Source organism: Anolis sagrei, chromosome 11 (assembly GCF_037176765.1).
Source record: "Anolis sagrei isolate rAnoSag1 chromosome 11, rAnoSag1.mat, whole genome shotgun sequence".
Taxonomy (NCBI): domain Eukaryota; kingdom Metazoa; phylum Chordata; class Lepidosauria; order Squamata; family Dactyloidae; genus Anolis; species Anolis sagrei.
Window position 1 is genome coordinate 15,765,594 of NC_090031.1, and position 14,407 is coordinate 15,780,000.

At 47.9% G+C, this 14,407-nt stretch overlaps 1 protein-coding gene across 6 annotated transcripts in view; it reads right to left on the bottom strand.

Moving 5' to 3' along the window:
* The window catches only part of RGS3 (regulator of G protein signaling 3), a 67,659-nt gene that overhangs the window by 9,856 nt on the left and 43,396 nt on the right, over positions 1 to 14,407 (bottom strand). For 4 of the 6 annotated variants that reach the window (XM_067471919.1, XM_060757239.2, XM_060757237.2 and 1 more), the window contains 7 exons: positions 14,248 to 14,407; positions 12,627 to 12,710; positions 11,328 to 11,439; positions 11,032 to 11,075; positions 7,414 to 7,572; positions 4,800 to 5,366; positions 4,621 to 4,700 (listed from right to left, as the gene is read on the bottom strand). The exon at positions 14,248 to 14,407 is cut by the window's right edge and continues 13 nt beyond it. In XM_067471919.1, the coding sequence (XP_067328020.1) occupies positions 4,621 to 4,700; positions 4,800 to 5,366; positions 7,414 to 7,572; positions 11,032 to 11,075; positions 11,328 to 11,439; positions 12,627 to 12,710; positions 14,248 to 14,407 (1,206 nt within the window). Of the gene's footprint in view, positions 1 to 2,268; positions 2,447 to 4,620; positions 4,701 to 4,799; positions 5,367 to 7,413; positions 7,573 to 11,031; positions 11,076 to 11,327; positions 11,440 to 12,626; positions 12,711 to 14,247 lie in introns of those variants that run through there. The other 2 variants (XM_067471920.1, XM_060757242.2) reach the window with 2 other exon arrangements.

Sequence of the window (14,407 nt, forward strand, 5' to 3'; positions counted from 1 at the left end):
AGGATACGTAAGCACGTTTACATTGAAGAAGGTTACAATAATGGTTTAATCAGAGTTCGACAGTCTTATCTTAAATTACAGTTTTATGTAAATATTCAAAAACATTTAACCTACTAATGATTACCAGTAGCAGCTACATTTCCGACCCTCGGCTTATACTCAAGTCAATAAGTTTTCCCAGTTTTTTGTGGTAAAATTAGGTGTCTTGGCTTATATTTGGGTCGGCTTATACTCGAATATATACGGTATATACCGTATATACTCGAGTATAAGCCGAGGCACCTAATTTTACCACAAAAAACGGAGAAAACGGATTGACTCGAAGATAAGCCGAGGGTCGAAAATGCAGCAGCTACTGGTAAATTGCAAAATAAAAAAAGATACCAATTAAATCACATTAATTGAGGAATCAGTAGGTTATATATTTACAAAATGGTAATTTAAGATAAGACTGTCCAACTCTGATTAAATGATTATTTACCTTCTTCAATGTAAATGTGCTTACGTATCCTTCCAATAATAATAAAGAGAGCAACATAACAAATGTAATAATAACAATAATAATAAAAAGAGTAAAATAATGAATGTAGCAATAGCAATTATACAGTAAAATAATAAATGTATAATAATAGAGTAAAATGATAAATATAATAATAATAATAAATAGAATAAAATAATAAATGAAATGAAAATAATAATAATAATAATAATAATAGAGTAAAATATTTTTTTTGTCATGTCAGGAGCGACTTGAGAAACTGCAAGTCACTTCTGTTGTGAGAGAATTGGCCATCTGCAAGGACGTTGCCCAGGGGACGCCTGGATGTTTTAATGTTTTATCATCCTTCTGGGAGGTTTCTCTCATGTCCCCACATGAGGAGCTGGAGCTGATAGAGGGAGCTCATCTGCCTCTCCCCGGATTTGAACCTGCGACCTGTCGGTCTTCAGTCCTGCCGGCACAGGGGTTTAACCCACTGGGGGCTCCAGTAAAATAATAAATAACCTTGACTCAAGTATAAGCCGAGGGGGACTTTTTCAGCCTAAAAAAAGGGCTGAAAAACTAGGCTTATACTCGAGTATATACAGTACATATAATATATTATATTATTAGCACAGTACAATATCAGTGTTATATATTACTATATTGTACTATGCCATTATATTGTAATATTATTAGTAATAAAATATTAGTATTATATTGTATTACATTATAATATTATAAATATTATATGTATCTATATAAATAAAAATGTAATGTTCGTTTGTGGGATTAACATAACTCAAAAACCACTGGACCAAATGACACGAAATATGGACACAATACAACTAACGACCCAATGTGTGTCCTTCACTCAAAAAATTGATTTTGTCATTTGGGAGTTGTAGTTGCTGGGATTTATAGTACACCCACAATCAAAGAGCATTCTGAACTCCACCAATGATGGAACTGAACCAATCTTGGGACATAGAACTCCCATGATCAACAGAAAACACTAGAAGGGTTTCGTGGGTATTTACCTTGAGTTTGGGAGTTGTAGTTCACCTACATCCAGAGAGCACTTTAGACTCAAACAATGATGGATCTGGACCAAACTTGGAATGAATATTCCATATGCCCAACTATGAACACGGAGTTTGGGGGAAATAGACCTTGACATTTGGAAGTTGTAGTTGCTGGAATTTACTATCAAAGAGCATTCCGAACCCCACCAACTACAGAATCGGGGCAAACTTCCCACACAGAACCCCATGACCAACAAAACATACTTAAGGCCATCCAGTCAGACTCCCTTCACCAGGGCAAGAAAACGTAAAAAAAGCCCTCCTGACAAAGAGCCATCCAGCCATAGATATAGTTATATATGATTCACACACACACAGATATAGTCTCATAGATTTGAAAGGGACCCTTAAAGAAGGACAATGATATGTTGGCTGTTCCAGAGTACGCAAACAATCTCCACATCAACACTGACAAAGAAACAGCAAGAAATACTGCTACAAAATTACATACATTAGAAACCAAAACTTTCTAATTACTTTATTTTCCAGATCACCAGACTGGGCCACAGCAACGCGTGGCAGGGGACAGCTAGTATACAATATATTATATTACATTATAGCATCTGTTGAAAATCATTGGAGAGCCTGTTGTTCTGGTCACAAACTCCCTCCAACTTTTTCCTTTTTCCTTGTTGTTCCTCCATCTCTGCAGTCCAGACTTGCCGTTATGACAAAATAAACCTCCCCGCTCCATTTAGGACCTACTCTTTGGTGGAGTGGCGCCGCCGGAGGCCCCCTCCCATCATCACCGCAGGCTCCGGGACCCAAGGCTGGCCCCCGAAGAGAGGCATGGCGAGAGGAAGTGGGGAAAGACCCCCTTTGCCTGGCTTCTCCGCTGCTGCTGCCACCGCCTTCTGGCTCCCTTCTGGAGCAGCAGGAGGAGAGCAGAGGCAGAGAGGGGCCCTGCCTGCCCCCTGGTGGAGGCAGCACTGACCAGGCCCCTCCCGCCCCTCCCCATGGGGCTGGGAAACACTCTGGACATGCTCAGGGGCACAACAACCCAAAGGAATCCTGGCCTGGCACTTCGCATCTCCGTACACACCGTCCACAAGTTACAAACATCATGACCAGCTTTGCAAATTGGTGAAGTTTGGGGGCAATGACAGAGGACGATGGGAGCTATAGTTCACCCACAATCGAAGGCGACTCTGAACCAAACACATGATGGATCTGTCCTTCTGCACAAAGGAATTTGGGGCTGAAACACTGGGATTGTGGCGCAGCTGGCTGGGTGTCAGCTGCATTAAGATCACTCTGACCAAAAGGTCATGAGTTCGAAGCCAGCCCGGGTTGGAGTGGGTTTCCAACCAATTGTGTGTAGCCTGTTGTCGACCTTTGCAACCCGAAAGACAGTGCATCTGTCAAGTAGGAAAATTAGGTACCACCTTCAAGTGTGGGGAGGCTAAATTAACTGATTTATGAGGCCATAAAGAAGACTCCAGCAAAGCATTCCAGTGGGGAAGCATGCGGGAATGTGGAAGTGCTCCATCAGTGTCGCAGATGGACGATGAAAGCGACAGCTCCCCGGCGGCCAGGAAAAAAAAAAAAGTTAAATAGCCTCTGTGTATGTCTGTATATGTTCATATGTCAAAAATTGGCATTTAATGTTTGCCATATATGTGTACACTGTAATCCGCCCTGAGTCCCCTGCGGGGTGAGAAGGGCAGAATATAAAAGCTGTAAATGACTAAATAAATAAACAAGCCCAGAGGTGCCAGGAGCGACATGAGAGCAAAGTATTAGAAATATTAATAACTAGCCGTACCCTGCCACGCGTTGCTGTGGCCCACATGGGGGTTCTGTGTGGGAGGTTTGGCCCAATTCTATCGTTGGTGGGGTTCAGAATGCTCTTTGATTGTAGGTGAACTATAAATCCCACCAACTACAACTCCCAAATGTCAATATTCCATTTTCCCAAAACTCCATCAATATTCACATTTGGGCATAATGAGTATTTGTGTAGAGTTTGGTCCAGATCTATCATTGTTTGAGTCCACAGTGTTCTCTGGATGTAGGTGAACTACAGCTCCAAAACCAAAGGACACTGCCCACCAAACCCTTCCAGTATTTTCTCTTGGTCATGGGAGAACTGTGTGCCAAGATTGGTTCAATTCCATCGTTGGTGGGGTTCAGAATGCTCTTTGATTGTAGGTGAACTATAAATCCCAGCAACTACAACTTCCAAATTACAAAATCAAATTTTTGAGTGAAGGACATACATTGGGTTGTTAGGTGTCTTGTGTCCAAATTTGGTGTCAATTCGCTCACTGGTTTTTGAGTTTTGTTAATCCCGCAAACGAACATTACATTTTTATTTATCTAGACTAACTAGGTATTTTTAATTACAAAAATGTGAGTCAAAAATGTGTAGCTTAGTAGGCCTCTGTGTTAGTTTGCCTCAGTGATAGAAAGTTCTCAGTCTGTGAGAAGGCCTCACAGTGTGAGGTAGGCCTTAGTCTGTGCGAGAAGGCCTCAGTGTGAGGTAGGTCTTAGTCTGTGAGAGAAGGCCTCACAGTGTGAGGTAGTCTGAGAGAAGCCTCTGTGAGAGAACGTCTCAGGGGGAGAATAGGTCTCAGTGTTAGTAAGCCTCAAAGTGTGAGGTAGGCCTAGGTATCAAAAGGCCTTGTATTTGAAGCTCCAGTGTGAAGGTTGAACGTTATTTATATCAGAGAAATCTTGTTCTTGTAAATAGTGCAACTATATTATTTTGCTATGGAAGAGATAACATTGGTTTGTGTGTTTTTGTTCTTTTTATCACTTTGGGCTCCTTGTGCTGGGTCACGCTGCTGCTGATAAGTTATTCTGCTGTGCACTTATGAGGAGGGTTTTTGTTAATAAGCCGACTCACCCAATAAAGAGCCATAAAATATGAAACACAAGACACGCATCTCATCCATTCAGCCAGGGGGACACACTTCCTTAGCTGCCATGCCCAGCCTTTTGTGGATTTCTGAGCATGTGCAAAATGCTTTCTCCTCAGCGCACCAGGCATGAGCACCTCCCTAGAACAAGCGACACCAGTGGAATGCCTCTGAGCCCGTGCAAAGTTCAACTCACAGACTCCGGCGCCTCTTCTGGTGGGTCCCAAAGTCGCAGCCACAGTCGGGATCCAACAGGTGAAGCTGCTGCTGCGAGGGCTGCAGAGACAAACAAAATGCAGCTCAGGGGGGTTGCGGCGGACTTCCTCCTTTCCCCGAATGCAGCCCCCACCCTCCGGCGCACACCCCATTCCCCACCTTCCGGTTGCCCACGAAGAGCAGGGTAAGCTGGTGGATGGAGCCCCCGCCTTCTTTGGCCAGCTGCCTCCTCAGGGCCTTTGGCGAGGGCAGGGTCCAACTGGTGGGGGCCCCTTGCACCTCAGAGGCGGCAAAGTTGAGGCTGGTGTCGGAGGGGAAGCCGTGCGGGCCCCGGGGCTCCTGGAGGAGGCTGCCTTCGCTGTGCGTGCGCCGGCGCAGGGAGGGCCTCAGGGGAGAGAGGGAGGGTCTGCAGGGCTCCCCCTCGCCCAGGTTCAGGTAGGCTGCCTCATTTGCCTCTTCCTCTTCCTCCTCCTCTTCCTCCTCCTCTTCATCTTCCTCTCTGGTAGGGTCCTGGCTGAAGGTACCATCCAGCTGCAAGGAGGGGATTGGGAAGGGGCCATGGCCCTTGCAGGGGGACTCCGCCAGCCCCTCTCCCTCTCCTTCGGGGACACTCTGGGCCTCCGGCATCCTCTCCTCCTCCTCCCCTGTCACAGGGTGGGCCACGTGCTCAGTCCCTCCATCCGTCTCAGAAGGAGGCCCTTGCTTCTCGGCCTCCGGCTCAAGCATCTGGAAGGAGAAAGAGGGGGGGGGGGGGGGGGAGGAAGAAGGGAGGGGCTCAGCTGGGGAGGGGGGCTCGTCACTGTACCCTCAGGAGAAGGCTGCAAACAACGTGCCTTGTCCCAGGGGCCTTTTCCTCCTCGCCTGGCATCACGACTCTGCCGGAATTGCAGATGGATGTGGGTGCGGCCAGCGCCTGTCCTGCCCTCTGCCCACGAGCCACCAGCGTCCCTTGCTTTTGCAGTAATGCAATCAAACCTCTTTCCCTTCCTTTGCTTCTACCCTGACTGGACTCCAACAAACCAATGCTCCTCCTTGGGGCTCCAAGAGGAGGGCAGCACTGAGCAGCCAGGAAGTCTGGGCCTTAGGGGCCGCAGTCCTTGTCTCTTGGGTCACCAGAACCCAGGGATGCTTTGCCTAGGTTGCCCTGGAGTCTATGCCACAGGTGGTGGTGGGGCATTGTGATAAGATAGGAGGCACTCCTCTGCACAGTAGGACCCTTCGTGCTTCAGTGAACAGAACAGCAGAGAGCCACTCCTGTCAGAAATATTTCCAATTAATTAGCTATTTTTAATTACAAAAATGTGAGTCAAGCACTGAAAGGGTGAAATGGATGCAATGACTCAGCAAAAGCTGCAGTGTTAGTTGCCCTCAGTATGAAGAGGCTTCAGTGTGAGAGAAGCCTCAGTCTGAGAGATGCCTCAGTCTGAGAAAGGCCTCAGTGTGAGGTAAACCTCAGAGTTAGTAGGCCTGAATGTGTGAGAAGCCTGGTGTGAGAAGGCTTCGGTGAGAGAAGCCCTAGGCAGAAGACCTCAGGTGTGAACCCCGAGGAACAAACATGGAAGCTGCTCAGTTCCCAGTGGCCAGATCTTTGGCTTTCCTTCTGGGGCACCTGTTCAGCTGCTGGGACACCAGTAAATAAATATTTAAGATCTTTGCTCTATTTTATCAATGAGACAGGTTCAAGCTTCTTAAATTTCATTTACAGTACTTTTTTTGGACTTCTGTGTGTAAAAAATTACTGTGTAAAGCTCCTGTGTAAGTTCGGTGTGAGAGGAAGCTCAGTGAGAGTGAAGCTGTTTATCTGCATGAGAAAGAAGCCCAGCGTGGAAGCAAAGAAGGGAGTGTAAAGAACTTTATTTGTGTTATGGAAATCTTGTTCTTGTAAATAACCTATGGAAGTTATAGCATTGATTTGTGTCTGAAGATGATTGCCATAGATCCAGGTGAAACGTCAGGAGAGAATGCTTCTAAAACTTTGTCTATGTGTTTGTGTTCTTTTTATCACTTGTGGATACTGGTGCTGGGTCACGCTGCTGCTTTTGTTAATAAGCCCACATGCCCAACAACTCCTTGGTCCTGTCCGGACTTCAGGGCCCTCAATTCTCCCTTGGCAGTTATGCGGAGGACACTCCACCTGTTGACTGGGTTGGTATGAGAAACCAGAGCTGCATCCCTGGGATGCAGGAAGTAGAGGTGTCCCCCCAAACCATCCCCTGAACCCTGAGGAACAAACATGGAAGCTGCTCAGTTCCCAGTGGTCAGATTTTTGGCTTTCCTTCTGGGGAACCTGTTCAGCTGCTGGGACACCAGTCAGGCCTAGTTAGGGGACAATGGGAGCCAGTACCCGCTCCTTCCAAAGCCCCCGCGTCTTGGGGTTGGGCTGGGAGTCCCATGGGGTCTCCCCAAACTCTAAGATTCTTTGATCTCCAGGGAGACTTCCGTCCCCCATCCACTCAAAGCCTACTCCTTGTCGACTGCCCACTCTGTAGTCCCACTTCGCCTCTCTTCCATACAGTGGAAGAACGAACCTCTATAGCAAACAGGACCATTCCCCATCATTAGGCCACGGAAGAGATGGCTGATTGCCAGTATCCTCCAATAAAACAGGGCCCCAAAGTGTCCCCATAGAGCCAAACCTGCCTTTCCTGACTCCACTGTGCCCACCATTCAGCCCCTCTGCCTTCTGTGGCCAGTCCCAAAGGAAAGCCCGCCACCTGTAACCCTAGCTCATGAGGGACGACCGTACAGACTGGAAAAGGCAAGGTTGCCTTACCTTGGTCTCGGCTGGAGGGGCTGTGGGCACCGTTGCTGGTGCAAAGAGCTGTTCGTGATGCTGTTGCTGCTGCCGGGCGGCGTTCTGGGCGAGGCACCAGCAGACTCTCTTCTTTTGCTCCTGGGAGTGAGCCTCCAGGCTCAGCACACACTCCAGCTTCTAATAGGGAGGGAAAGAAAAGGAAAGATCACCTCTGCAGCTGCTTGGCAAAAGGCCCTGCATTTGTCCTTTGTCTTTGGAAGCCCTCAAAAGCCAGTCAACCCTGGACCCTCAAAGGCGGGTCAACTCTGGACCCTCAAAAGCCATTTGACTCTGGACCCTCAAAGGTCGATCAACCCTGTACCCCCAAAGGCCGGTCAACTCTGGACCCCCAAAGGCCAGTCAACTCTGGACCCTCAAAGGCCAGTCAACTCTAGACCCTCAAAGGCCGATCAACCCTGGACCCTCAAAGGCCAGTCAACCCTGGACCCTCAAAGGCTGGTCAACCCTAGACCCTCAGGCCGGTCAACTCTGGATCCTCAAAGGCCGTTCAACCCTGGACCCTCAAAGGCCAGTCAACTCTGGACCCTCAAAGATCAATCAACCTTGGACCCTCAAAGGCCATTCAACCCTGGACCCTCAAAGGCTGGTCAACCCTGGACCATCAAAGGTTGAACAACCCTGGATCCTCAAAGGCTGATCAACTCTGGACTCTCAAAGCCTGGTCAACCCTGGACCCTCAAAGGCTAGTCAACCATGGACTCTCAAAGACTGGCCAACCCTGGACCCTCAAAGGCCGGTCAACTCTGTACCCCCAAAGGCCGGTCAACTCTGGACCCTCAAAGGCCAGTCAACTCTAGACCCTCAAAGGCCGATCAACCCTGGACCCTCAAAGGCTGGTCAACCCTGGACCCTCAAAGGCTAGTCAACTCTGGACCCTCAAAGGCCGGTAAACCCTGGACGCCGAAGTTGGAAAAAATGCCAACATATACCTTGATTTGTCTGTCCTGTCTGTTTTACGTCACTGAAGGTTCGCTGTGTATGTGTTCTGTGATCTGCCCTGTGTCCCCTTCAGGGTGAGAAGGGCCGAATATAAATGCTGTAAATCATAGAATCCTAGAGTTGGAAGAGACCTTGTGGGCCATCCAGTCCAACCCCATTCTGCCAAGAAGCAGGAAAAACACCTTCAAAGCACCCCCAACAGATGACCATCCAGTCTCTGTTTAAAAGCCTCCAAAGAAGGAGCCTCCACCACACTCCAGGGCAGAGAGTTCCACTGCTGAACAGCTCTCGCAGTCAGGAAGCTCTTCCTAATGTTTAGATGGAATCTCTTTTCTTGTAGTTGGAAGCCATTGTTCCGCGTCCTAGTCTCCAGGGCAGCAGAAAACAAGTTGTTCCCTCCTCTCTATGACTTCCCTTCACATATTGATACATGGCTATCATGTCTCCTCTCAACCTTCTGTTCTTCAGGCTAAACATGGCCAGCTCTTTAAGCCACTCCTCCTAGGGCTTGTTCTCCAGACTCTGGATCATTTTAGCCCTCCTCTGGACACATTCCAGCTTGTCGACATCTCCCTTCAATTGTGGTGCCCAGAATTGAACACGGTGTGATTCCAGGTGTGGTCTAACCAAGGCAGAATACAGCATGGGTAGCAGAAATGTAGCGTGGGAGGGTGGGACAAAGCAGAAGGGCTACAGCTTGAGCTCACACACCATTTGCGCCATTGCCAGCCCCAACAATCCCCAAAGGTCTCCAGAAAGGCTCTCTCTCCTCCATCAAGCCATCCAGCAACAGCTCATCTCCTAATCCCTGGGCCTTTGCTGCAGCTAATGGAATTAACGGCTCGCCTCAATTCGATTAGGCTGAAGTGACAGCCACACCGGGCAAACAGGGTATGTGTACGTCTCCTGCAGCGGTCCACAGCTTCCCCACTTATTCCCTTTCCAAGACTCAGGATTCCCCAGATCCCCAGATCAGAGAGGAAACTGATAGGATTTAGGGGCTATCCCCACTTTGCAGGGTCTCCTTCTTTCTTGGCTGTTCCAGGCTCAAGCCTGCCCTCTGCTGGTGCACAGGCCTCAGTGCGGCAGAGCCATCCGTTAGGGAAGCGTTTCTCAACCTTCCTAATGCCGGACCCCTTAATACAGTTCCTCAGGTTGTGGTGACCCCCAACCATAACATTATTTTCATTGCTACTTCATAACTAATGCTGCTACAGTTATTAATCATAAATATCTGATATGCAAGATGTATTTTCATTCACTGGACCAAATTGGGCTCAAATACCCGATACGCCCACATTGGAATACAGGTGGGTTTGAGGGGGATTGATTTTGTCATTTGGGAGTTGCAGTTGCTCGGATTTATAGTTCGCCTACAATCAGAAAGTATTCTGAACTCCACCAGCGATAGAATTGAACCAAACTTGGCACACAGAACTCCCATGACCAATAGAAAATACTGGAAGGGTTTGGTGGGCATTGGCCTTGAGTTTTGGAGTTGTAGTTTACCTCCATCCTGAGAGCACTGTGGACTCAAACAATGATGGCATTGTTGGCACAAATCCTCAATATGCCAAATGTAAACACTGAAGTTTGGGGAAAATAGACCTTGATATTTGGGAGTTGTAGTTGCTGGGATTTATAGTTCAGCACTGACCTTGAGTTGTAGTTCACCTACATTCAGAGAGCACTGAGGACTCAAACAGTGATAGATCTGGACCAAACTTGGCACAAATTCTCAATATGCTCAAATGTGAACACTGGTGAAGTTTGGGGAAAATAGATCTTGACATTTGGGATTTATAGTTCACCTACAATCAGAGAGCATTCTGAACTGCACCAACGATGGAATTGAACTCCACATGCGTACAATGCTGCCATGCACCGAGAACGCCTGTTCTCCCCTCCCCACTTGGAGTCCCAAAACTCACACAGAACTCCCATGACCAACAGAAAATACTGGAAGAGTTTGGTGGGCATTGACCTTGAGTTTTGGAGTTGTAGTTTACCTCCATCCAGAGAGCACTGTGGACTCAAACAATGATGGCACTGTTGGCACAAATTCTCAATATGCCCACACTGGTGGAGTTTGCGGAAAATAGACCTTGACATTTGGGAGTTGTAGTTGCTGGGATTTATAGTTCAGCTACAATGAAAGATCATTCTGAACCCCACCAAGGATAGAATTGGGCCAAACTTCCCACATTGAACCCCCATGCGTTGAAGGGACTTGGTAGTGTGAGCCTCCAACCAGTCTCACCTGCTCTCCCTTGCATGTGCATGCCCACCACACTGCAATGCGCTGAGCATGCCTGATCTCCCCTCCCTGCTTGGAGTCTCAGAAACAGCCCTCCCCTTGGCGGAGAGGCCGGCCAATCACAGCAGAGGAGGGCTTTTCGTGGGAGATGTTTCCAAAGAGGAAGAGAAGGACAGGCGGAGAGATCTTCAGCCTTCTCTACCAAAGGGGCTCCTAAGACCATCAGGAATGTATGTTTTCTGATGGTCTTTGGCAACCCCTCTGAAATTGCGTGACACCCCCCCCCCGGAGTCCCAACCCCCCAGGTTGAGAAATGCTTAGTGGAAAGGGCTCCAGGCAGACACCCCACTTCTTCCTCTAAGAACACCATCAGCACTCACCTCTGCCAGGTAGAGGATGCAGAACTTCAGGTCTTCCGAGGAATCTGCAAGGGAAGCCCAGATGCAGAACACTGACTCCAAAGGGCATTTCGCCATGAAAGGGGGCTCTGCTTTGGCTGGCTTCCTCTCTGGGGAAAGGATGCCTAACCCCTGTTCTCCTCAGCCCTTCACCCACACCCCAAGAAGGGCCCAAGAGCCTATGAGCGCCCCATCCGATGCTCTGATTGGTTGCGACTGACTGGGGAAGCCTCTCCTCTCCCTACCCCGCTATCCCCGGGGAAGCTGTGGTGTCTCACCCTCCTGCAGCCGGACATCCCGCAGGTAGAGGGGGTTCCGGAGGACGTGGCACCGGCCGGGCTCCTCCTCCTGAGTGAAGAGCAGCAGGTCTGAGTAGACAAAGAGGGTCACCTGCAGGGAGCAAAGCGGACAAGTTGGAAGAGGCTGAGGGAGATCTCAATCGGCGGAAAAGATGGCTGGAGGCCAGGGTGCCCACCTACAAGGGGTTGGCTGGCATTTTGAGCACTTTGAGGCACAGAGGGGAGCTTTCCTGTGGCACAAAGTGATGGGTTCTCAAGTCTGGGAAGTTCAAGTTTGGGAAAACTGTGAGAAAACTGGCTTGGAAAGTACAGGCCCTCAAGGGCAGTCAGGGGAGTCAGAAGTAGCAACAGTAAATAAGGAATCGAGTGAAGAGCTGAGTGATAAGGAGGGTTCTCGTGGGAATCCAAAAGTCTTTGTTTACAAATTACAGCTGAAAATAGATCGCATCATTCAGAGAGATTACACGGGAAAGTTGTGAAGGAAATTCATGAGATGATTTCATGGGTGTCTATTAAACAAGTTGTTTCTCTTAAAGTCAGTTCAGGCAACGCTGTGTTAGGGTGAGAAGCTAAGCCTGAGTTCTCTTGTTCCCAATTCAAGTCAAGCTTTGGTTCTGCATTTAATATTCTGGAAGTTTTCTACGTTCCTGTTCAAGTTTTACTAGTTATACCTTCTTGATTGTGGACTTATGCTGTATCTGTGATTTCTGGCTGTTCCTGGATTTTTTCACCTCTGGAACTTTATGAAGCATTTGGGTTATTGCTTGGTTATCATCTGTTGCTAGACCTTTTTTTGGATTATATCTCTTACTTTCTTATTGCTGACTTTTAATATGCTTTTTACATGTTTTTACAATAAAGTGTTTGTTTATATACCTGGACTGTTGTGTGGTGTGGTGGTCATAGGTGTTTCCAGGCCTGGAGTGCAACAGGTCAGGCCCACTCCCTGAACAGAGAAAGCCCACCAGGGAGGAAGAGAGGAGATTACCTTTGCATAGAGGATTAAGCTTTCCACATTCAAGGACTTGGCCAATCCCAAAGGCAAATATTTGCATGACATCAGAGGAAACAAGAAATCCCCAGCCCTTCCTAATTTGGGGGTGCTTAGCTCCACGTTTGAGCCACATCAAGAACAGCGTTGATTGCAGAAGAGTGGGGACAGAATGAAGAAGGTGGCAAACCTTCAAGTGAGGCGCAAGAAGCAAAGAGGGGCCCTTCAGCCGTAGAGTGAGTCCCAGAAGGGCCTGGTTGGGGTCTCTGTGTGCAAGAGATTCTCACCTTTGTGGGCTTGTTCCGAACCTCATGGAGCAGCAGTTCTTCGGAGAGCACCAAAGTCCGGGCCGGATTGCAGAGGTCCAGTGGCTGGAAAGGAGAGGGAGATCAGTTGGACTTGGGAGAGAAACCCACCGTAGAAGAGTGCCAGCTCCTCACCCACAAAAGACTGGAAGCCTCTGATAACCAGCCGGATCTTGCTAATGGAAAGCATGCCGCACAGCAAATTGAAAACAAGAGGGAGGAGAGGGTTGAAGCAGCTGTTACAATGGCAGCACCGCAAAGGCCGAGGAAGGAGGACATCTCAGCCAGAGATCCGGTGGGTGCTTGGCTCCAGAAATGGGACCAAAAACACATCAACGGGGGTCCTGATTTTGAGATGAGGGGGCGTTTCGGATCATAGAGTTGGAGGAGACCCCGGAGGCCATCCAGTCCAACCTCATTGGAAGAGATCCTAATGGCAACAATAACAATAATAATATCCTAGAGTTGGAAGAGATCCCAACAGCAACAATAACAATATCCTAGAGTTGGAAGAGATGCCAGCAACAACAACAACAACCTAGAGTTGGAAGAGATCCCAATAGCAACAATATCCTAGAGTTGGAAGAGATCCCAACAACAACAACAACAATAATAATATCCTAGAGTTGGAAGAGATCCCGACAACAACAAAAAACATCCTAGAGTTGGAAGAGATCCTAATAACAACAATATCGTAGAGTTGGAAGAGATCCCAACAACAACAACAACAACAACAATAATATCCTAGAGTAGGAAGAGATCCCGACAACAACAAAAATATCCTAGAGTTGGAAGAGATCCCAATAGCAACAATATCCTAGAGCTGGAAGAGATCCCAACAACAATAACAACAACAATAATATCCTAGAGTTGGAAGAGATCCCGACAACAAAAACATCCTAGAGTTGGAAGAGATCCCAATAGCAACAATAATATCCTAGAGTTGGAAGAGATCCCGACAACAACAAAAAACATCCTAGAGTTGGAAGAGATCCCAACAACAACAATAACAATAACAACAATAATAATAATATCCTAGAGTTGGAAGAGATCCCAATAACAATATACTAGAATTGGAAGAGATCCCAACAACAATAACATCCTATAGTTGGAATGGATCCCAATAACAACAATAACAACAATAATATCCTAGAGTTGGAAGAGATCCCAACAACAATATCCTAGAGTTGGAAGAGATCCCAATAACAACAACAACAATAATATAGAGTTGGAAGAGATCCCAACAACAACATCCTAGAGTTGGAAGAGATCCCAGCCTTAATGCAAAGAGTAGCTGAGGCAGGGAGAGGGGAAAAAGTCATAAAAGAGACCCCAAGGGCCATGCATTCCAACCCCCTGCCATGCAGGAAAAGCACAATCAAAGTACTCCCAACAGATGGCTATCTATCCTCTGCTTGAAAGCCACCAAAGAAGGAGACAGAGAATGCTCTTCTTATGTTCAGGTGGAATCTTCATCCCTGTCATTTGAGCCTATGGCTCCATTGAGACCTAGTCCTGAGGGCTCTTTCTTCCTTATGACCTCCTTTCCTGAATCCCGCATGACCCCACCCTCGCCTTCCTTCTTATTCCGCCCCCATCTCACCTGCACAAAGATGGGGAAGACGAGCACCTTGGGGGCCAGGGTCACATAGGTGCCGTAACTGGAGTGTGGGGCCAGTGGCCGGGCGCAGGGCGGGGGAGCAGCATGGCCCTTGATGGTCTGCACTGTCTTCATGAGCCTGGACTTCTTGCCATTGTGGCAG